General features: G+C 39.7%; 1 protein-coding gene across 1 annotated transcript; it reads left to right on the forward strand.

Moving 5' to 3' along the window:
* Positions 1-2,945: 2,945 nt before the first annotated feature.
* Positions 2,946-21,052, forward strand: LOC133983062 (rap guanine nucleotide exchange factor 5-like). The gene is made up of 18 exons (XM_062422003.1): positions 2,946-3,359; positions 8,089-8,204; positions 8,894-8,994; positions 12,995-13,073; positions 13,348-13,492; positions 13,592-13,689; positions 16,384-16,414; positions 16,609-16,687; positions 17,611-17,760; positions 18,346-18,443; positions 18,619-18,741; positions 18,906-19,084; positions 19,286-19,376; positions 19,482-19,532; positions 19,830-19,917; positions 20,049-20,113; positions 20,213-20,267; positions 20,796-21,052. The coding sequence occupies exons 1-18, from the start codon at positions 3,180-3,182 to the stop codon at positions 20,912-20,914; spliced, it is 1,848 nt and encodes a 615-aa protein (XP_062277987.1). The 5' UTR covers positions 2,946-3,179; the 3' UTR covers positions 20,915-21,052.
* Positions 21,053-22,523: the final 1,471 nt, after the last annotated feature.

Raw genomic sequence — 22,523 nt, forward strand, 5'->3', positions numbered from 1 at the left:
GTAGCCGGAAGTGACAGTGATGACGCACCACCAATTTATTAAAGCTTATACTTATGTTAAATGTCTGTTTTCTTATTTCCTTTATTATTCAGTTGTTTTTCATATAAAGGTTTCTTGCAATTATAAATGAAGGGTATTGAATGCAACAGCCCTCTTAACACATTTTTAACAAAAACTGAACATTATAATTTTTTTATAATGAAAATAGGATTAGGTACAGGTGTTGGTCTAAACTGGCAACATGTTACTTCCAGCTGTAAAGAGTTGCAACATAGAAAACAGGTTTAAAATCTTCTTTATTGCAGCAGATAGATTTTTTTTTCTTACTAATTGGATAATTGAGGAATAAGTCTAGAAAAGTCTATCCTAGCTTACTTGGGGACAATGCTGTTGTTATGCTCCATTTAACACCCCCTTATAGGCATGACTGCACTTCATACTGCCTTGTCAAATTAGCCCCCATGCCTGAAAGAACAATATCACATTGCTCTCATGTAGCCTAATTTTGATGTGTGCTTAAAAAACACACCAAGTATTAACCGTGAAAGTATCGTTCATTAGTGGTGATGTCATTGTTTCTGTGGTCTATTATCTTCCATTTCTAGGCGATTGTACAGAAGCTGAAATACTGTACTATTTTTGAAATGGAGTACTGTAACAAGCTAAATAGAGTTTCGTCACTCTTTTGAAATGCTGCAGGCCTATTGTACCAGTGTACCACCGATGGTTGTCATGGTGCTGCCTGATTAAAGGCAGCAGTTTTAAAACTAGTACACTAACACATCTGACTTTAGGCACACTCACTTTGAAATTCATTTGCTTGGGAAACTGGGTCAGGGGTAGCACATTAAAGCTTAAGTTGTCCTCCTGGCTTTGTCTAACTACGGGATGCTCACTGGGAAGGAGCAGGGGATGTGGAGCAAGGAAGATGTGGTGGTTTAGATATTCAGGGCCATTTATTTCCATTGCTTCATTCTCATAGTGAAATAATATAGAATAACATTTAGACAGACAGTAATTTACAGTAGTGGCAGGTTTTACTATCTGAAAAGGTTAAAAATACAGATGTGGTAAAAGGGTTAGGGTCAATAAAAGTCAATACTGCAGAGCCAATTGTAATAGTTCTTGTTTGTTTTATTATTATTTAACATCAGTTGATGAAGTTGAATTGATAAGCAATGCTTAATCAGCTCACTGTGAATATTGAGACCCCAGCTATAATGAATTTCCATTTACCAGTTAAGGGAGGAAATTACTTAGCTGAAGTTGTGCAGACTTCTAAAGGCATATGTTGTACATAAGGGCAATGGGCATCTTCCCAATCAGTTACCTGGAAAGAACAAGAGAGCACAGCTGAATGATGGGACTCAACCTCACATGAAAGAGAAACAGCACCTAGAGATGAGGACCTTTTCTCATTCGGCAGTGTGCTGTATCAGCAGTTTTAAACAGCAGCACAATTGAATGGCTTTGCAAGGACTCAGTCAAGCATCACACTGCTGACAGAGAGAAAAAAGATATAACGATAATAGATAAAGTGTTCATATGGAAAATTAATGTCCTTGCTTTTCCCTGGTCAATATAGGTAAGATCACACTGGTCAATCTGTTACTACTCTAATCTTACTGACCAGTTGAATTTAATTAGCAAATGTCTGACAATGCATTGATCTTTAATAGAAACGGTCGCTTTGTGCTTAGAACACAAGATATGGGAACCAGTTTAACAAAACACTGCTATACATCACCTCTAGTGGTCACAAAACTCTACAGGCTACTTTTAAGGCTGCACTGTAGCTTACCTAGTTTGAAAAATAGCTGGTATTAGGGCTATGACAAGGATTATTTTCATTATTTATTATTCGATCAAATGAATTTACAATTAATCAGTAAAGAGCTGAAATAATTTGTCAATAAATCAATTAGCGGATCAGCCAAAAATAATTGGAAACTATTTTAATAATCAATAAATAGTTTAAGTCATTTTTAGACAAAAATATTCTTTGGTTCCAGCTTCTCTAATGTGAAGATTTGATTATTTTCTTTGTGCAATGAAATCTTTGCGTTTTGATGCAAATTGATATCATCACCTTGAGTCTGGGAAACGTTGATGGACATTGTCACTATTTTCTGACATTTTACACACCGAATCAAGAAAATAAGCATCGGATTAAATGATTAATGGTAAATGTAGATAATACTTAGTTGCAGAAATCACCAAATATGAAATATACTAATGGACATCTGTTACAGTTTCCTAGAGTGCACGATGTTGTTGTCTTGTATTTGAGAGGCTGGAAACAGTAAATGTTTTTGTTTTTTTCACACTGTTAACTGATCATCACATAATTGTTTCAGCAGTTATCAAAGACTCTTGACAGTTATTATCATTCTGCTCTTTAAACAAGTGACAAGTGGAGACATACTGTTCTTTTTCACAAACTGCTCCACATAATACATTCAAATGTGTGTCTGCATTAATTGTTTCCTCTTTCTCTCTCCATCTCTTTCCTTTGTTGTGTGATGAATATCTGGACAGTTTACTCACAATAAGTCTGTGACGTGTATACTTTTTATGCTAGAGTCTACTTACAGGTGACATTCAGTTTTTGTATTACTGATATAACAGAACATTTTGTATCACCTTTGTGCTTGTGCCCAAATGACCTTAAACCTAGACACACACACACTGAACACATCTCACGCCCAACAAGTGTTTGACCTTCCAATGCAATGTACCCTGCTTTCTCCTGCTTTCGTGAGATTTCGAAACTTCCTTTTTGGGGCAGTCCAGCTCGCCAGATGTTTCCTGAGCCCACTGTGTTCCTAACTCACTCCCCTCCCCAGTGGTGAAAGGCAGGGGGAGGACGGAGAGAGGGAGTCTGTCATTCACTCCCTATAAAGCAAAACACACAGACACTTGGGAGTCTAAACTATGACATTTTTCCTGCATGTCTTTCTCTCTCTGCTACAAAGCTACAGAGCTGATCAAGGCACATATCGTCTAGATTTTACTTTGGCTGCAGTGACAGAGGAGTATGTAACTTACCTGGACAGCACACAGAGAAACACACAGGATTTTTGAGCTACTCACCTCCTCATTTGTAAGAGTAGTGTAAGCTCACAGACAGGAGCTCTGCTGTTTTGCCTGGTAGACAGCCAGAGGTTTGTAAGGCAGCGATGTCGTGGGACTGTGGCCTGAGGTACATGTTCTCTGTGTCCCCTGTGCTACAGCCGGGGAGCATGTGCATCTTGCATGACAAGGAGGACCTGTCCAGACTGGAGATGGTCCAGAGACTGGCCAAGGATGGCTGCCGCTTCTTGCAGAGTCACAGCAAGGGCCCAGAGAGGACAAGTGAGGTGAGATACATAACACTGCTGCAGTCAGAACATTCTGTTGTTTTTACAAGTTAAACATGTATATGGACTAATATGGAAACAGTGACTCAGCATGAAATTATGCACTACATTCCACTGAACAGCTATCTTTGGTCCAGTCACAGTGAAATCATCAGTCAAGTTACTTACCAGTCCTCTTTATTTCATTATGAATGCCACTCAGTAACTTACTTCCTTATATTCAGCCAGAGCACATAAGATAGTTAATTTTACTCTGGACCATAATGTAATGTTTTATTCTGCTGTTGTGTGAGCATTGTGTCTAAGCATCATTTATTGCACCCCCTGTAGTGTCCAATTCATCAAACTGATGATAATTTGTTTTTATTGGGCTCTATATGTTCTATAATGCCCCTACTTTCTCTGGAGATTATGTTGTTGTTTAGATTCCCTCCAGAATAGGAAAAGCTGTCTTCAATTAATTTTACCAATACTAATCTCTAGACCACAGCAAACAAGATATAAAACTTGGAAGATATCTCAACAGTATTATGTAAAGTGCATTGCATTCATACTGTATGCATAACATTTCCCATTATAAATGCGCTGTATCTATTGTAATTATCTATTTGTATTTTGCCGCCAGTAACTTTTTTCTCAATGTCATTAGCGTAACGTAAATGTACAAACATGAACATACTAAGAATGCAATCAAGCTCTGTCAGTACAGCAGCATTTTCATGTTTCAGGAGGGTTTCATTTCAGAGTCGTACTACTGCAGCCTGTCATTATTGAAAAGGTAACTATGTGTCACGTATGTTCAGTATAACCTGCACTCTTCTTTTGAAACATTACATCATCTGGCAGTTAACTGACATTTGATTGGCTGACCTCATAGTGGGCTCAACTTCTCCCTTCCTGCCAGCTGTGTGCTAAACTGTACAACAATGGCAGGAAGAGTCAACCCAAGTGGGCCAGGCCTGACTGCCATGCCAAGACATTGTGTGGTTTCAGGGTGGATTCCAGTTCATCAGGTCTCTGACCTTTTTTCCAAGCACTGGGCTAGATGTCCTGCATATGATCAAATGTTAGTGCTGCATAATACAATGAGCTGTTGTACCTTTGTTTTGTTTTCGTAACAAACATTGTGCCAAGTTTGTTATATTGTGAATTCAAAGACTGGAAAATTAAGTGTACCAATGGCATGTGTGTTTTTGTCATTTGTGTAATCCTAACAGCCAGATATACTGACCTTGTACTTAATACTTCACATTATCTGGAAATATTAAGAATATGTGAGATTATCTAGCAGTTTGTCTAGATTATAAAATGGTTTACAATAATCCAATGATGCTACAATGCACATATTACATGTGACTCATATAAATATCTAATCCCAGACATCAAAGAGCTCATAAATAAGTTAAATCCCAGCTGGTGGAAACAGGGATGCTTAATATACAGTCGGCTGCACTCCCTGTGTGATGTGTGAGAGATTCTGATGCAGAGAGAGTGAGTGAGTGTGAGTGAGTGTTATGCAATCTCCTTTAATCAAACAAGTCCTGTGATAGTTCAGAGGTCAACTGGTTTAAATTAAATAGTTTACTGAGAGTTTCTAGTTACTTGTAATTTGAGGTTACTTTGTGTTGCTTCCCACAACTGATTAGAACATAGAACTGCTGGTTTTTGCAAGTGCGTGAAGCATAGCATTGTTTATGTGCAAATATTTTACAAAATAACACATATTCTTGATTGCAGTGTGTTATCAGAGCTTAACTGCATGAAAAGAGAAATTTCAGTGGCTTACTTTTGGAGATGATAGAGTGCATCAGCATCAAAGGCTTCTCTGAAAACATTGATGTACGAATGCTTGGTCATGTTATTTTTTTTCTTCCCATTTCATATGATCCACTCTCTTCCTTCAGAGTAATTTAAACCAAATCTGCACCCTGTCAGTACACAGTGACACCTTCCAGGTCCCTTTAAGTGTTCCATACCATTCATGCCTGACCTGCTGCTGCAGCGCAGAGACATGCAGACATAAAGTGTTCATCCAGCCAGTGGAATGCATCTGGAACCCTGAAAGACAGAGTAAACCACTGAGGGGACATAACTTTGTGTAGAGGCCTGATAAGTAGGGTTTACTCTTCTGCTGATGATGTCAATCGTTGGGAGGACCTCAGGGGTAGCTGTGAGTCGAGGTCACCTCCAGGCTGGGGTTGGATCTGTGTGGCCGAGGCACCCTTTCACATTACAAGCATTCACTCTGGAGGCCTAATTGTTTTTTTATTTTTGCATTGGGACACTGGTAACCACAATGCCCAGTGCACGCTGAGCAGTGGCCTGCAGCAGCAGAGGCTGGATCAATAATTCATTGTGAGGAAAGGTTTGTTTGCAGTCTGACCCGTTAGCAGTACACTTAGACACTGTTAATTGCTGTGGTGTCATGCTTAGTAGGACAAAAACTGCATATTTGGATGTCTGTCATGAAGCTTAGAGCACACAGTGTACGTCATTTCTCGATAAAGATAGAAACACCAATGTCTTTTTCCCAAGAAGCAGGAAGCTAATCAGTGCAGCCTTTCCTTTCTGGGAATTTTCTTGTTGCTTTTCGTCACGCCCCTAACATTACATCATTAGGTCCTGTGACAGGATAATTTGGTCTTTTCTTACTCTTAAGTCCATGACAGCAATTCTTTACATCTCTATGTGTGTGTGTGTGTGTGTGTGTGTGTGTGTGTGTGTGTGTGTGTGTGTGTGTGTGTGTGTGTGTGTGTGTGTGTGTGTGTGTGTGTGTGTGTTTTTATATTGAGATAAAGAAGGAATAAGTTAATAAGTTGTCACTTTGAGAGACATGTAAATTCATTATCACAACACTGAAGGTACACTGTGCAGTGGTGACCTAAATGTTATAGAAGCAAGCTTGTGAACGGGGGGTCACTGGTTTGATTCCCCATACCACCAGAATAAATCTGGGTGGGGAAAATGCCCCTCCCTCATTACCAGTGAGGTGCCCCTGAGCAAGGCTCTTAACTCCAACTCAGTTCAACTCAGCTCAGTGGCCAGCAGATCGGACTGTAGTTGTACTGGGCAGCTTCCAGGTATGAATCTGTAACTGTGTGAATGTGATCAGGGCGTTACTGAAAAAGAGAGCAATGATTCTCAATGTAAAAAGAAAAAAAGGCCAAAAAACTGCCAGCACCCATTGCCATTAATGGTCCTTTCTCTTGGTTTGAAAATATCTGCTGTTTATAGACGTCACTGCTCGACTGCGTAATGTGAATGCTGAAATCTTGGCCCACCACGATGCAGTTATGTGTTTATATTGTGTTGTATAGTGTGTTTGTGTGTTGTTTTGCTTATGTCTGTTTGTGTGTGCACTATATGTACACTATTAAGTGTTAATGTGCTAGGAAGTCATGCTTAACTGAAGGGACCTGGATGCTTCTGTGCAAAAAGCAATTAAGGCAGAAAACTGCAACCACTTCCAGCCTGTCTGCCTGGCTAATTGCATGCACAGAGGCTTGTATTGCATTGACTGATGGCTGAGGAGATGGGGGCAGAGGTGGGGAGCTGATGCGTGATGCGTGATGCGTGATGCGTGTGCGTGCACCATACAGTGAACTCCTCATTAAGACCAATATCTCTTATCCAGACCCTCCATTGTCAAGCAGCCACCACAATATTTCTGCTTCAGAGAGACTGTAACAAGGCATTGCGTTAAAAAGATAGGGCTAAAAAAGTTCAGTTCAGGGATTTTTTCTATTAAATATATCCTAACAGTTGATTAAACAATTGGTCAATTGATGTAAAAATTAATCATCAACAATCTGGTCATCTTTTAAGGCATTTTCTCGTTTTTTAAAATGTGACGAGTTACTGCTTCTCTGCATTTTATATCATTGTAAATTGAATAATTGTGTGTTTTGGACTATTAGTTAGACAAACAAGTAGTATGAGGAAGTCACCTTTGGCTTTGGGAAATTGTTACTGTGGGCATGTTTCACTATTTTGGATACAAAAAAATTGATCGGAAAGAACTAATGGAAGTTGATTTTTTTGTGTCTGTGTGTGTTTTTTTATTCATTTCAGCCCATAACATTTTAAACTGACATGGTATTGATGAGCGGTAGATATGTTACATTAAAGCGAAGCCTGGCCTACTAACCTGGTGATTTTAAGAGCGGGATAGAGGTGACAAATTGAAGGACTTTTACTGTCTCTCACTGTGGTTCTGAAAGATTGATAACATGGTGAATGGGTGACATTGTGTGACCGCATGACTAAGAGAGGAAGACAGACAAAGAGACAGATAGACTGAGAAAGAGAAAGTAAGTGGGAGACAGCTCAGGCATGAAGCGAAATTTATCCTTCATAGCACCCCAAAAGACTAGGACCTAGCATGTGAGTTAAACTCTAAACTAAATTCTGAACCACTAAACCATTCTTCAGTTTAACCATGTGATGGCTGGAAAATAGATTGTCTCAAGATACCACCCATAATTTAATACGCTCAACATAGGAATCGGTAATTAAAATATGTATGAGGCTTTTATGTTAATCCCTGAATGGGCTCCACTGATAAGGACTGAATAATGATATATGGAAATTCTCTTTCATTTATAGCACTGGCTCTGACAGAGTATTATGATGGAAATCAGTGGTGATTGGTGTGAGTGGGAGAAAATACAGGGGAATCTCCTTGGTGATAACACAGTCCCTCCCTCCCTCCTCCTCTCTCCCTCCATAGCCCCAGAGTGACGAGGGAGTCCACGATGCGCTCGTTCTCCAGAGAATGTCGTCAGAGCAGCCAGCCCTTTCTGCATCAGCGAGGGGAGGAGGGAGAGAGGAGGCGAGGAACAGGAGGTAAGCCTCTCCACTCCCCTTCTCTCTAGATTCCCTCCCTCTCTCACTATCTATTTCTCTCTACAGCACTCTCCCTCTCATCATTTTCCTTCTCTGTCTCTCCGGATCACACACTCACTCAGACATGCTTACATCACAACTCCCTACACATAAACAACTACATTAAATACATATATGTGAGCAGCATGAGACTGTGAGGCAGAGCTCAGCTGGCTGCCTTCCCATTCAAGTCATACAGAAGCTTTTTTAGTCGTGAATATACCAGGATACCTCAGTGAGGGATAGACAGCAGTGGACTCCAGGCTGTAGCAGCTGCAGGTGGATGGATGGATGGATGGGTAAAGGAGGCATGCAGCAGTAACCACGGCAACGTTGCCGGTGTGAGGGCACAGGAACTCTGTAAGGATGGGCTCTCGACAGCAGCTCCAGAACCTGCGACAGGAGGAGGGCAGGCTGCTGCATGCTGCCCTGGTGGAGCAGGAGGAGGACGAGGATGACGAGGAGGGCTCCGAGGAGAGCAGCAGTGACAGCACCAGCCGGGCAGAGCCACTGACTATGCCCACGTTTGACGTCCCCTACTTTCGCTATATAGATGATGAGGGGACAGAGGGAGAGGAGGAATGGAGCAGCAGTCGCTCACTGTCCTCTATCGAGGAGGACTCGTCCACTGACTCTGTTGTGTCTGACAGGTACATGGTAGTGTCAGGGACCCCTGAGAAGATCCTGGAGCACTTGCTGAATGACCTGACGCTGGACGATGACCAGGGGACAACACAGGGAAAAGAGTCAGGTTAGCATTCAGACTTTAATGTCCTGCCCTTCTCACCCCCTTTGTCATTACTGCGTTTTGTTACTGTGTAAATAATGAATTATTGTATATAAGAGAGCAAATATAAAAAAGTAAGTATAAAAATATTCAGTTAGTAGACTTTATGAGAAGCATTTTTAAGGTGGTCTGCTCCTTTGATGTTTTTGTTGGTGATGTTGGTGAGAGATAGATAGAAAGAGACAGAGAAAGATAGCTCCCTTTACTTTCCTTTTTACTTTCTCCTCTCCCCGCCTCTCTCCCAGCAGCCCCACACCCACTCCCCCATCCCTCCTCCCAAGCAATATTACTAGGCTAATCATGTGATATCATTCCCAGACTGCCACTAAGTTAGAGCCTGTTCATTTAAAAGTGAGATAAGAGATAGAGGTTACTCATATCTTTTGAGTGAGAGTGTAACAGACACACAGTCCTGCTTCACGGCGACAACAAATCAACACATTTCCTCTCTTCACAGCAGGTACATAATGTGACACTGTTGCCAAGGCAGAGGAGACTCTGTTGCTGAAGCTGGGAGGATAGCTCGGTGAGAAATGATGATTGCAGGCAGAAGCACACACAAGGAGAGAAAGGATGAGCACTGTAAACGAGAGGGAAGAGAAGAAGAGGAATGCATGTTTTTCTTGGGAGATGGAAATGGTCACAGATGATCTCTCACTGGAGGCAGGCTAACCTCATACTAGAGATAATTACTCATTGTGATGAGGAAGTGAGTGAAATTGATCTAAATGTCCTCTAAGGAGATGTGCCTGCAGTTGCAATATGGTGCATTTTCCATGCATCATAAAGTTGCATTTTATGGTAAATCTTATTGCTATAATTGAGTATCTAATATGAATGTCAAGTGTAACGTAGAGGTAAATAATTTGGCAAATGGGTAAGACATCCCTCTAATTTTCAGTTTGTGTATTCACGACAAACCCATCTGTACCTTTTAACTTCCTATATGGTCAGTCAGTAGTGGTTTGTTGATGAATCACTCACCATTAGCTCACCTTGCAGTGAATGTATTGAAGGTAAGATGCTGAGCGATGTTCCGGGGTCAAAGAGCCTGAGATCTGAGGAGGAGAATGAATGAGCTGAGTCCTAAAAAGCAATTGATCTGTACTCATTATGTTTAATAGTATGACTCCTGTTGGCCTTGGTTTTCTCTGTGCAAATACAGAAACTCACTATGCTTTAGTGCTACTACTTAGTGTGCCCTTGGAAATGCAGCTCACTAGAAATATGATGGCATGGGATCCTTGATTTCATCAAAAATAGATTTATCTAAGCATCTACCAAGCTGCCATGTTTGGTCTGTCTCTCAAGGATGGCTCAGACAGATCGTGCAGCTACATGACTGATGATTGCAGCAGAATATTGATGTTGTGTTTATGACTTACATCCAGTGCAGCACATTAGAAAGACAATTTCAGCTCCTCATGGTGGCTCTCGCTTGCATCTATATTCAGTACACAACATTAAGAATGCAGAGGAGCTTTACGTCTTTCTGCAAGAGATGGCACTTTTCTAAAAAGCACCACAGGCATGTTTGAGGAAAAGCAAACGGTAACCTGCGCAGATCTCTGATATGCTGGGGTGTCTTTCTGTGGGAAAGCATTCACAGTTGATCAGCATTGCTGTCCTTCCTGTGCCCAATATGAGTGCAGCTATTGATTGCTGCTCTGCACAGATTCACACTGTACACTGCCAGCTATGGAAAACATGTAATGGAACATTTGTGTTCGTGATGAGAGGATGTTCCAGCTTTCAGTGATGCACCATGTGGAGAGATATTGATGGTTATCTATAGTTTAAAAGAAACCATGACTGTAAGTGTGCAGAAATCTAATTTTAAATAATGTTCTTATCATAAGGCTTTTACACCCAGAGGATGGCATCTAATAACTGCTGTAGCCAATAAGTGACACATTAACATGCTTTTTTTTCAAGTCTGCTTCAATCAATTTCCCGAATGCTTATTGGCATGCAAAAAGGATTGGCAATTTGATTGACAGCTTGATTGATTTCACCATAGATTGACGAGCTAGATCAGTTAATCCATTCTGAATTTTCTCTGAAAAAGAAACTAAATTTGTTTTGGCTAGAGTGGCAGAGTCCAGGCTCTGTGAAACAGAGTCAACACAGAACATTTCAATACAGCTCTAGCAGATTAACACTTGAGATATACCAGCTACATGCTACATTCACATCTCTGATCCGGGCCAATTGCTAATGATAAACATTTTCACTTGTGTGATGTTTAAGAGTAACACACACAAAAAAACATCTGGATAGACTATTAGACTATTTATACAGCACAATCCATGCATCAAGGCTTTTTGGTCTTCTAAATTGTTTAGATTAAATCTTTACCCCACAGTACAGTGTCTGTTTTGTTTGCTGTATTACCAAGAAGAACTTGAGAATGTGACTTTAGGTTGTAAAATTAAATATTTATTGAGTTTTTCTAACTTCAAAAAACGAGTGTACAGCCTGCGGTGTAGAATGCAAGCTGTTACTCATGAGAAAGTATTTCAGTTAAGATAGATTGGAGAAAATACACAAGTATAGAGCAGCGTGTGTGAGTGGCTCTGGGTGTCTGTGTTTGTGTGTGTGTGTGTGTGTGTGTGTGGGGGGGGGGGGGGGGGGTCTGGCTTTGTGTAAAGGTGTGTTGGTGTATTCTTTATGGAGGCTACATGTGTAACCTCTCATAAGCAGTGAGTGATGCATCCACAGCTGCTCTGTACGGATTAACATAATGATGTCAGGGGACCAGAACGCACACAAAGGCCCTGGGAAGCCACTGTGAAATTAAAAGGGAGAATTTACAATTCTGGGTGTGGGGCACACTTACAGAGGGGTTGAAAGGAGGTTTGCCCTAACAGGATTTGTAAAGCTTTTCGTTTGTGGTGGGGCATCATGTCTGGGAGTTGCTGTCTTTCTCCTTATGCCTTAGAAATGAATTTCAGGGATTTTCATGTCAATTTTTGTTTTCACATCTTTTTTTTTTATATCTAATAAGAACAAACAGTACAATTTTTATATATATTATTTCTTTCATTTTAATCATTTTAAAAGTGCTGCGTTATTAAAAGTAGTCAGGCTTAGTCTTTTTTTTATCATTGTAAGAATGATAAAAGGTGATCTGACTGAATTTCAAGTAATGGGAACTTGACAAATTAGCTTCCAGTTAATAAATCTGATCTATTTCAACTGCTTTGATTTAATCAGTTTACAGAAACACCCATGTGTAAAAAAATCATACAAGGATACAGTGGCAGAAAATTCTGCCTGTAAACACATGAGGATGATTGCTAAACATCCATATCAGATTGCTTCTGTGTGAGCGAGATAATAACAATGAAAACACAGACTTCATCAGAGGTCAGAGAGAGTCAACTTACACATTAACATTATTGGCTTATCGTCACTGATACAGCCCGCGATGGCAAATGTGCGAGATTCAAGATAAAGCAGGTAACAGCTTGTTTGAACTTGTTTGAGCAAAACGGTGTGGAAGAATCCTCACTGGTTTCAGCACAACTCATTATCGAGGACTGACCATTAAGAATGATGTGTCATTGAAAGGTCTTGCACATTATGCTCGCTTCCTGAAATGTCTCTGCTTAGAGCTTGTTAACTGATATGTATTATTAAGATGGAATAGGAAATGTTGAAGCCAAGTCTGTGAGCTGCCATCTCCATTTCAATGCAGCACAGCCAACATTAATCATATAGTTGTCAAGGTCACTGGTGTACCTGCCCCGAGCATTCTGTAATGTAGTGTTAACCTAATGAGGCTATAAATGTAGGACTCATATGATCAGCTGCACAGAATTTCAATTTAAGTCTCTATCTTTCCTGAGATACAGTATATTTTATGTATTATTAAATCCGTGGAAGTAGTAGCTGTGAAACTCTTCATAAAATTACTTAAAAATGAACCTTACTGTATTTTTGTGTCTATGTCTCGTTACAGATACACTTCTGGATGACTTTCTGCTAACTTACCCAGTGTTCATGTCAACCAGTGATTTATGTCAAGCACTGCTGGGACAATATCCTTCAAGTTTTTACAGGCACATTATAACAAAAAATCATATTTAATGAACTTATTTTGTGGATACTGCAGAGAGAAAATAGATGAACACAAAAACATGTCTGAATTATTGACTCAAAGCTGCCCCATTTCACTCAACTGTGTTCATCCAACAGACTCTCTTGCCACTTATCCTTAAATAAACATCACACACATTGGCTCCCTTCCTCTGCATGATATTGTGTACTGCATTTGATCATTCCATCTGTGCTGAAGCCTTAACCGAATCCCACCTATTGCACCAAGCGACACAGAGGGAAAGAGGACAGGAAGGAGGCTCTGGAGAGGAAACGAAAAGTCCTGCACATGGTATCACAGTGGGTGGCTCTCTGCAAAGACTTCCTGAGAGAAGACGAACATGTCAAACTGTTCATGAAGGTAGGAAACACGCAAGGGAAAAAGGGTGGAAGCTGGTAGTGATGGGAACTTAAAGTGGATGTGACGGGGACAAAATGAAAAATTGACATTTCCTTCCAGACTTTGTGCCGTTACGTGTTGGATGATCTTTATGAGCACCCAGCCCTGGAGAAGGATGTGAGGGAACTGCAGAGACTCTACCAGCTGCACCGCAGACAGTGAGTGACCAAACAATGACTTACTTTGCTTGTCATTAGAAGAAATTAGAGAGAGCATAATTCAATACATACATACATACATACATACATAAATAACCTATAACATGCAAGAAAATGAATGCATTTATTGATATCAGTCTGGGTGCGTACAACACTAAGTACCAACTATGACTGTTGGAGATCTGAAAAGAAACAGAGGGACTGGCCAGTCTCTCTCTACAAAGAAAGAGCCTCTTCTCTGCTCATAGCCTTTATTTAGCTTCTCATCAATGACTCCTTTCAGAGATTGAAGAGAAAATGCAGTGTTCTGGGGTGTTATGCAAGGAAATATAAAGGTCATGGAGCTTTTTAGTCAAGAATCCCCAAAATTGAGGAAATACAGACTTTTTGAGAATTAATGACAAGCTGTCAAAGTCTGACATTCATTTTTACCAAGAGAAAAAGGAATAAACATCAAAAACCTGCAAAAAAGTTTCTGCTCCTCCACTTGTTTACTGTTGCTGGTTCTTCATGGTGTCAAACATCCATGTATCTAATCACAGTGATACACATCATTTGGCAATTATGACTTCAGACTTGTTAAGTAATACTGCACATATATTATTTAATCCATAGCCTTAATGGAAAATACATGCTGTAAAATACACACATCCAGATTCAATACAAAATATTGCATACATAAAGTAATGCTGACAATTATCATCTTTGGAGACACTGTGCCAAATGTCTAAATTCAGTAAGACTTTTGTGGAGAAAAATCCTATTGATTTTGCCAAATGATTATGCATGTATTGAATCATGAAGGTTTGTCACACCTTTTTGTCACAAATTTTGTCCTCGCAAGATATTGAGGTACAGTAGAGGATCATTTCGACTCAGTGTTTTTGTGTATATTTTAATTGATATCAGTCTTTTAAATAAAGCTGAAATAAGTTATAATACAAGCTGACAACAAAAGTATACCCAAGACAAAAAATAATGAATCTCTGTCAGAAAGAAATAATAGCAATGTATGAAAAGGTGTTTGAACAAACTGCACACTCCAGACAGTAAGTAAATGTTAGCTATGCTATACAGACATACTGCATATAGAATATCTATGCACATGTATCCACGCACATACACAGGTTTACATACTCACATATACAATACAACAGAATAACTATCTAAAACTCATCAGTGACTCAGCTACTATCAGATTAGGATGTATTGCTTAATGCAGTAAAAGTATTTTTTGTAATACATGTCTCCTATTTTAAGTATTAAACAAACTTATCAAATTTAGTTCTGTCTGCCCCTAATCTGTCACTAAATCCTTAATTGAGCACTGTTCCATTCCTATATTTCATTTTGTGAGCCCTTTAAGAGAAAGCAATGCTTTTCAAGTTATGGTTTGACCTTAACATTGGATGATATTTTATATCAGACAGTCTCAGCTCAGCTTTTAAAGTTTTGTATGTGTAGACTAGTGATTCACATAGATCAAGTGCTGTATATGTATAATTGGTGTACATTAAAACTCTCCATAAAACAGAATCTTAACTCACATCCCACTGAATCATAATATTAGTCTGATTTGTTGCTTGGCTACAATTTTTTGGATTAATAAAAATTAGCATCAAATGGCTTGTTGGCGTTACAGTGTAAACAACCCAGAGTCACCAGACATACTGCCACACCCATGTCCCCCTTCTTTTCCCTCAACTACAGCCTCCAATCAGATCCTCTCCCTGGGGATGCTCCAACCTGCTGCCCATTAGAAACCACTGCAGATAATTCAGCCTGATACTCTGCTTCCAGTATCTGGCACTGTCTTATTCATGTTTATATCCAGGGAGGGAGATCCACAACACCCACTCATTTAAAGCAGTGGACTTTGTGTAGGTGTTACTATCTGACATACTCCACTATTTATGAGCTTTTCACAATCAGGCTCTCCCTGGGGGAGGACAAGATTGACTGCTTTGTGGCAATCTGCTGCTCAGTGAAAAGCTAAGAGGTGTCATTTTTTACAGAAAGAAGACTCTTAAATCCTTTGGTCCCATTAATTTCCATCTGGCCTTTGCACAAAAGAAAGTCATATGTTTCTGAAAGGTTAGGAAGCAAGCACCACTCGTTCTGTTGCACTCTTTCATCATGTGGCATCATTATAATTCACAACACTAAGCTCATTGATGTCCGCAGTGACTCTGTGTTTTTCGAGCAGTAAGGGATCACAAGCTCTGTTTTGAGATGACAGTGGGAATCAGGTTTTTCATTAGCGCAGGACTGCTGCTGGCCAGCGAGAGGGGATCCCTTAGGGCAGGCTTTGTGCCAACATGCCTATTGTGAGGCAGAGCCCAGTAAAAGCTGAGGGATGATAATGGACAACGAGCTATCCATCATGCTAGCCAGGCCTAACTGATGAGAATAGGGTGATTAAATGAAGGGATCAGGTTGGAAGGTCTAAAATCTCCTAACCACTCTAATCTTGTCCTGACACTGAGCTTAAATAATGGACTGGAGTATATATGTACATCCACTTTACCTTGATTATAGACTGTGTGGATGGTGAAGTTGTTTTTGTACTAAACATAGCTGCAGCCTGAGGAAAATCACCAGATCTGCTTTTTAGGACAAACTAACAAAATGTTTTTGTGCCTGTGTGGGCACATGATGGTGAGCTTTACTGATTTATTCCTCCTTTTTTTCCAGTGCGGTGGATGAATATTCCCCTCAAAGAAAGGTAATTAAAAAGATCTTGCACTAAGACAGAAATATTTTTTTTAATAAACAGAGCCGGTTGTCCTCTGTGACATCTTGAGCTTATTGTCCTCACATTTCCTGCTGAAAACATTGTTTTATTGTTGAGCCGAAAGCGCTCAGTGTTCTCAGGCAATATGAATGTGTGTCAAAATCCACGCATTTCCCCTCTTTTAGAGCAAAGCACTTTTCCACCAATTGAGCCTGAGGGAGAACGGGCTTCAATCCAGGGGCACACAGAGCGAGACCAAGGAAGGTAAGTTGTAAAACATGAAAACATGGCACCCTTCACACATTCCTCCCATCATACGTTGTTTCCAAAGCTGAAACGAGACATTCAGTCTGAACATTATGACAATGGGAATCTTTCCAGGGAATGAATGAAGGGGTTTGGAAATGCAAATTCCTTACTGGTGACTTATGAATTCCTATTGTCTTATTGATGTCTTATTGGATCAGATTTTTATTTTAAAGGTCTGTTTCACCCAAATTACAAAGACACATTTTCTCAGTTAATATCTAATTTAAATTGAGCTGTTTTATGGGATTACTTTCTATTTTAAGATACCAATCCTTTAACCTTCATCAGCTGATTTAGTAATCATGGTCTATCCCAACAAGAGGCTCCACTGGAGCAGTTGAGAGTCAGGTGCCTTGCTCAAGGTCCTCTTATCAATCACGGCAGCCTTGTTAAATCCTTTCCTTCATGTGTTGTTCCTGTATTGTTTCTCAATAAGTCCAAACTGGCTTTTCTCACCACTAAATAGGGAGTGTTAAACCACAATCAGTGACAGGAAAAGTTATTATTTTCACCCGAGACTGCAGATAATTTGTTTCTTTATGGCTGAAGGTGCTCTAGAAAGTAAAATAATCTGCTTTGGTCTATGTCTGATGTTTAATCATTGGACAGTTTTTTATTTTTAGGATTGTTCACTGGGGGCTGTTAACCATTGCAGTGGGAATGCAGGCCTATATGTTTTGTTTATTTCTTTGAATTAATTTAAGGATATGACCGAAATACCATTGCTGGAGGGCCAGATTTTGTCCACAGGTCACTATTTGCCTACCACTGCTATAGACTATAGCTAAACCAAAATGTTTTACACTAAATGTACTTAACATGAGTGCTATGCATTCTGTATTGTGCCATACTGAAACAATACTTTGGTCCTGTTGCAGTGTTGTGTCATGTGTACATCACCATTGACTCATACCTGGGCATGAGAGTCCATGCTGGAATACTGGCCCAGGAGCTGCTGCAGGCAGTGGCAGAAAGGATGGATGTCCCCCAGGGGGAACTAGTGCTAGTGGCTGTCACTTATCCTGGAGGTAAATATAATACAAACTAACTAGCTGCAGTATATACCAACCACCACTACTTCCATTAAAGTGCACCAGTATGACAACTCCTCACAATAGTGGCAGTCTGGACAGAAAGTCAGACTCTAACTGTAGTCTACACTATTTCATTATGTTCAACAGTAAACAAACAGATGATTTTTAATGCTTGTAGATCATGTGGAATGAGAAACAGAAACAATATTGTCCTATCCTGTTGGAATCATATACAACACTAGTAAAAATGAAAAGTTAATATTTTATGTTAAGCTCAATTTAGTGCTTTTCTCACAATATTTCATACTTTTTTCTACTGAGTTCTATATTAAGCCCAGACATGAATGTGTGAGATTATTATCTAATATCCCCCTAGTTACAACAGTTAAAAAAAGAGAAGCACTTAAAGTCCATTATTATAAAGTCAGTCTCTTGTTATCAGTGACTGAGGTGACTGGCTTCCTCACAGTGGAGCCTGGCACAGTCAGTCTTATCACTAACTACTGATGGCTGTTCACACACTGCCTGACAGATTTTTAATGGTGTTCTGCTGTTTGTGATATGATTTCTGTCCCGCAGGAAGGCTCCTCCTGCAGCCTCAGGACAGAGTTTTCTCAGATTCTTTGCGGCCTGTGGGAAGGCTGCACGCTTGCAGGAAGGACCTGGGTGAAGTCCTGGTAGGGATATCTTTGTAATGTGTTACCTCAACCACTATCTCCTTCTCTTGACATCTGCTAACATGAAATAACTTTAGCACAAAGGTGTCTGTGAATGCCCATGTTAATCTTTGAGGTGGTATGATGTCTAAAGAAAACTGAAAAATCTTGTTTTTCTTTTGCTTTCCCTTTTCAGAACCCATTCACAGACAACTCAGAGCTACAACAGAGGACAGCTCGCATGCTCAGTTTGAACACATGGGACGTGGCTGTTGCTCTCACCAACTTTGACTGGACCATTTTTGACTCAATGCATGAGGTTTGTCCCACAGCCTGAAATCATATTCATAATTTGTTGCCGTTAAAAGGGGCCTTGTAGGTCTAAATAGTCTTATTAACTTTTAAAGACTAAAGACATTCTTTCAGCATCAGGTACCCGACTGTACTCAACTTGTCAGAATGTGTTGTTGTTGTTTTTTACAGCAAGAGCTCGTCTATTTCACCTTCAACCGCCATGCTAGCAGTAGCCATACAGTGGCATTGGAGCTGCTGCTGCAGCGCTGCAATGAAGTCCAGCTGTGGGTGATGACAGAGGTGTTGCTGTGCCCAACGCTCTGCAAAAGAGTACAACTCATTAAGAAGTTCATCAAGATTGCTGCCCAGTTAGTAGCTTTACTCACGTCATTCTACATTTTATTAGAGATTTATTGATCATAATTATATACACACTGGCTTCTCTCACTTCTTACTACAACTTCGACATGTCAGACCCAAATCTTCAGGGGAGATGTCAAGATATGCATGGGAGCACTGCCCCCTCCAGTGGCAACTCAATAAACTGCATCTCCTTTTACATTTTATAGCTGTAAAGCACAGAGGAACCTCCACTGTTTCTTTGCCATTATATTGGGCCTGAACACTGCAGCTGTTAGCCGCCTCAGTCAGACATGGGAGGTAAGGATCTTCCTCTTCTTGCATCATTGATCTGTGCCACATTTATGTCTGTAGTAAAAGTTTATGTTACAGCATCTGAAAAAATAAACAATTTTGTTCCTGCAGAAAATTCCTGGAAAATTCAAAAAGCTGTTTTCAGAGCTGGAGACAATTACAGTAAGTGTAATTCCTGCTCAGTGTGTACAACACACTGCACTGTATATATCTTCACAAGACGTTAAGTGAAAAACAGTGACATGAATCCAGGTTATAACAGGGAATATAAAACCGTGCTTCAGTGTGTATGTGGTTAAACAAACAGATGTTTTTAATTTGTAAACATCAGGCAAAACATCAGGTGTTTTAGATGTTCATTAGCCTTTAATGCTGCAGCTCTAACAATGCATGCATGCACAGGCACACACATTTACCTCCAGAGGATTGCACTCATTCGTTTTGAAAATGTCTTCACAGGATCCTTCGCTCAACCACAAGGCCTACAGGGACTCCTTCAAGAAGATGAAGGCGCCAAAGATCCCCTTTCTTCCTCTGCTACTGAAAGGTGCGCTCATTACTATGTCACTTATATACCACAGAACTAGTCCAACTAAAGGAGGCAAGCGTTGAAAGATATCAAGATTTGACATACAGAAACATTTTATCTCAAATATCAACAGTGTTTATCTCTTTTAGATATTACATTTATTCATGAAGGCAACAAGACATTTCATGACAACCTGGTCAATTTTGAAAAGCTGGTAAGTCTGTGAAGCTTCTGCTTCTGCATGTTTCTCTGCACAAATCATGGCGCTGACTTTGAAATGTCATGCTTAATCAATGTTCATCTTGTTTCCTAGCACATGATAGCAGACACAGTCCGGCTCATCAGACAGTGTCAGAAAGATCACATGGGTCAGTATTCAGATCATGCAGTACTCATTTTATGGTGTAACTTAACCAAAACATTTCTTAAACTTCTTGTCATTATAAAATCGAGGTTGACTTTAAATAACCAAATCTGTGAACAGAATCAGTTCATTTTAATATTTTCTTTGAAATACACTATTTCTATGTAGTGTAAATCGGGTTTATACTACTAACTATGATGTAAACGATCATTTAACTTTGTGATGAAACAATCAATTTAGCTGAGTTTACTGTCTGTAACATCTTCATATGTAATAAGCTTAAACTTACACAAATGTCTTATTGCAAAATATGGAAACATCTTTTGATTAAAATTATCTAAAGATGACAAAAGCTGATGTTATTCGCGTTTCTTACAGCATTGAATATATTTTTTACCAGGTAATCAATATTGAATGTTATTGTCAATAGAAGCTCCTTTGAAAAATGCTTAGACAAGTTGTCCTGGATGCTGCTGTTTCAAACTGGATAGTAAATATATATATATATATATATATATTATTTTCTTTTCAGGAAATGGCATCACCCAGAAGAGCAGCTCAGAAGTGCGAGCCTACATTGATTATCTTCATATCATCGACAATCAGCAGACTCTGTTTGAACTGTCACACAGGCTGGAGCCTCGTGCTTAGAGAACAGCTCTTACTGTACTTCCCACTCTGTCGGATTGCCAAGGAACCTTTTAACGCTGTCCCATCTTTTTACTCAGGACTCAGTCTGCAATCAGAGGACACTGCATGATCCTGGCCAACCACAAGTGGGAGCCGGTCAATCAGGAATAGTCAGAAAAAGACACATCTCGGGTTTTGTGCATAAATATTTGCATAGATTCACAACACTGTCATTGATCCAAAGCACCTGAAACCAAGCCCAGCCAGTATCATTTCACTGCAGTGCCAGCAGCTCCACTCCAACTTGTGCTGCCTGTTGGCAAGAAAAAGTAACACCAACAGTAAGATGTTAATCAGTATGTGTTCATTGTGCAGGTCCCAACTGCTGCTGTTACTTTCATTTCCTACAGGTGGCAGAGGTTGGTATATGTAGATCTGCTCTGATAATAATCCAATGGCTCCCCTGTGTGGAGCATTAGCAGCCTGCAGAAAGATTTTTTGAGTTACATGCTAGCTGCAGGAGAGGATGTGCTTCCCAGATGAGGAAAAGCTACATAACACAAATGTGGACAATGTGTTGAGCATGAAAGTACAGAATAAAACTTAGCCTTTAATGAGTCATCTACCACAAACATCTTAAGATGCAGATTCTTTCATGATTCATCCTTTTGTATTTATAGACAGTGATGATAAATGTTGCAACAAAGGGTTGTTTCATCAGATTTAACCAAAGAGTATTTTAACTAACAAGTCCTGTACACGCGATCACTGTTTCCTCACACCCCAGATGTTCTTTTTTCCAGAGGCAATCACTACTAAATCAGTACACTGTATGCACAACAAGCTCATATCTTTCTAAACTGACCCAAGACTACAGAAATAGTGAAAATGATTGTCAAACCTACGTTTAAATTGAACATTTTCATGTATGATTTCCATGATCTATTTTTGCATTGCGGAATACTTTAGGAAATTAGAAAAGGAAGTACAGTATAGTGTATTTCTTTGGTGTGTGAGAGTTATAATCACGTACATTAGTGCCAAAAAACCATAACACCCATTCAAGTGAATGCTGTGGACAATCAGTTAAATGAAGCAGCAGACCCATCCTGTTACGTCTGTGTATCTGTCTGTTCAACCTAAAGCCCAATGCAATGTATTTTTCCTCTGACTGAAGAGGATCAAATCCAGTTGGTTTTGCACTGATATGCTGGGTTTAAAGATATTAGCTTTGTGTTACTGTGAGTACCAGAAATTAGCATTTGAAAAACTACAAAAAACCTCCCCAAAAACAATGACATAGTGACTCACAACAACCCACGATAACATGCATACTGACAACTGCTTTCTTGTTTAACCAAATGCTTCTGAGCCACATAATGGGGTGAGCAACAGATGATCTCTTTAATTGTCAGTCCACGTTTGGATAAATATTGTAGTACTTTAGATAAGAGGAAAAATAAGTTATATTGTGTTTTTGGATGAGACGCCATTATAAGGAGAAAGAGCAATAGCAAAATCAAGTACTACAGCACCTTCCGGACAAAAAGAAGAAAAAATAAGCCATTTATTTAATGTATGTACAGTATAGTGTGTAGACATAGAAAATACTGTATTTATTCTCTAAATT

The sequence above is a fragment of the Scomber scombrus genome, chromosome 7 (genome assembly GCF_963691925.1).
Source record: "Scomber scombrus chromosome 7, fScoSco1.1, whole genome shotgun sequence".
NCBI lineage: Eukaryota > Metazoa > Chordata > Actinopteri > Scombriformes > Scombridae > Scomber > Scomber scombrus.

Bases quoted from the DNA above. Each gene is read 5' to 3' on its own strand.
- LOC133983062 (XM_062422003.1), top strand. From the start codon at position 3,180: ATGTCGTGGGACTGTGGCCTGAGGTACATGTTCTCTGTGTCCCCTGTG. The intron at 3,360-8,088 runs GTGAGATACATA...CTCCCTCCATAG, and splicing joins GCCCAGAGAGGACAAGTGAG to CCCCAGAGTGACGAGGGAGT. The intron at 16,688-17,610 runs GTAAGTTGTAAA...GTCCTGTTGCAG, and splicing joins ACAGAGCGAGACCAAGGAAG to TGTTGTGTCATGTGTACATC.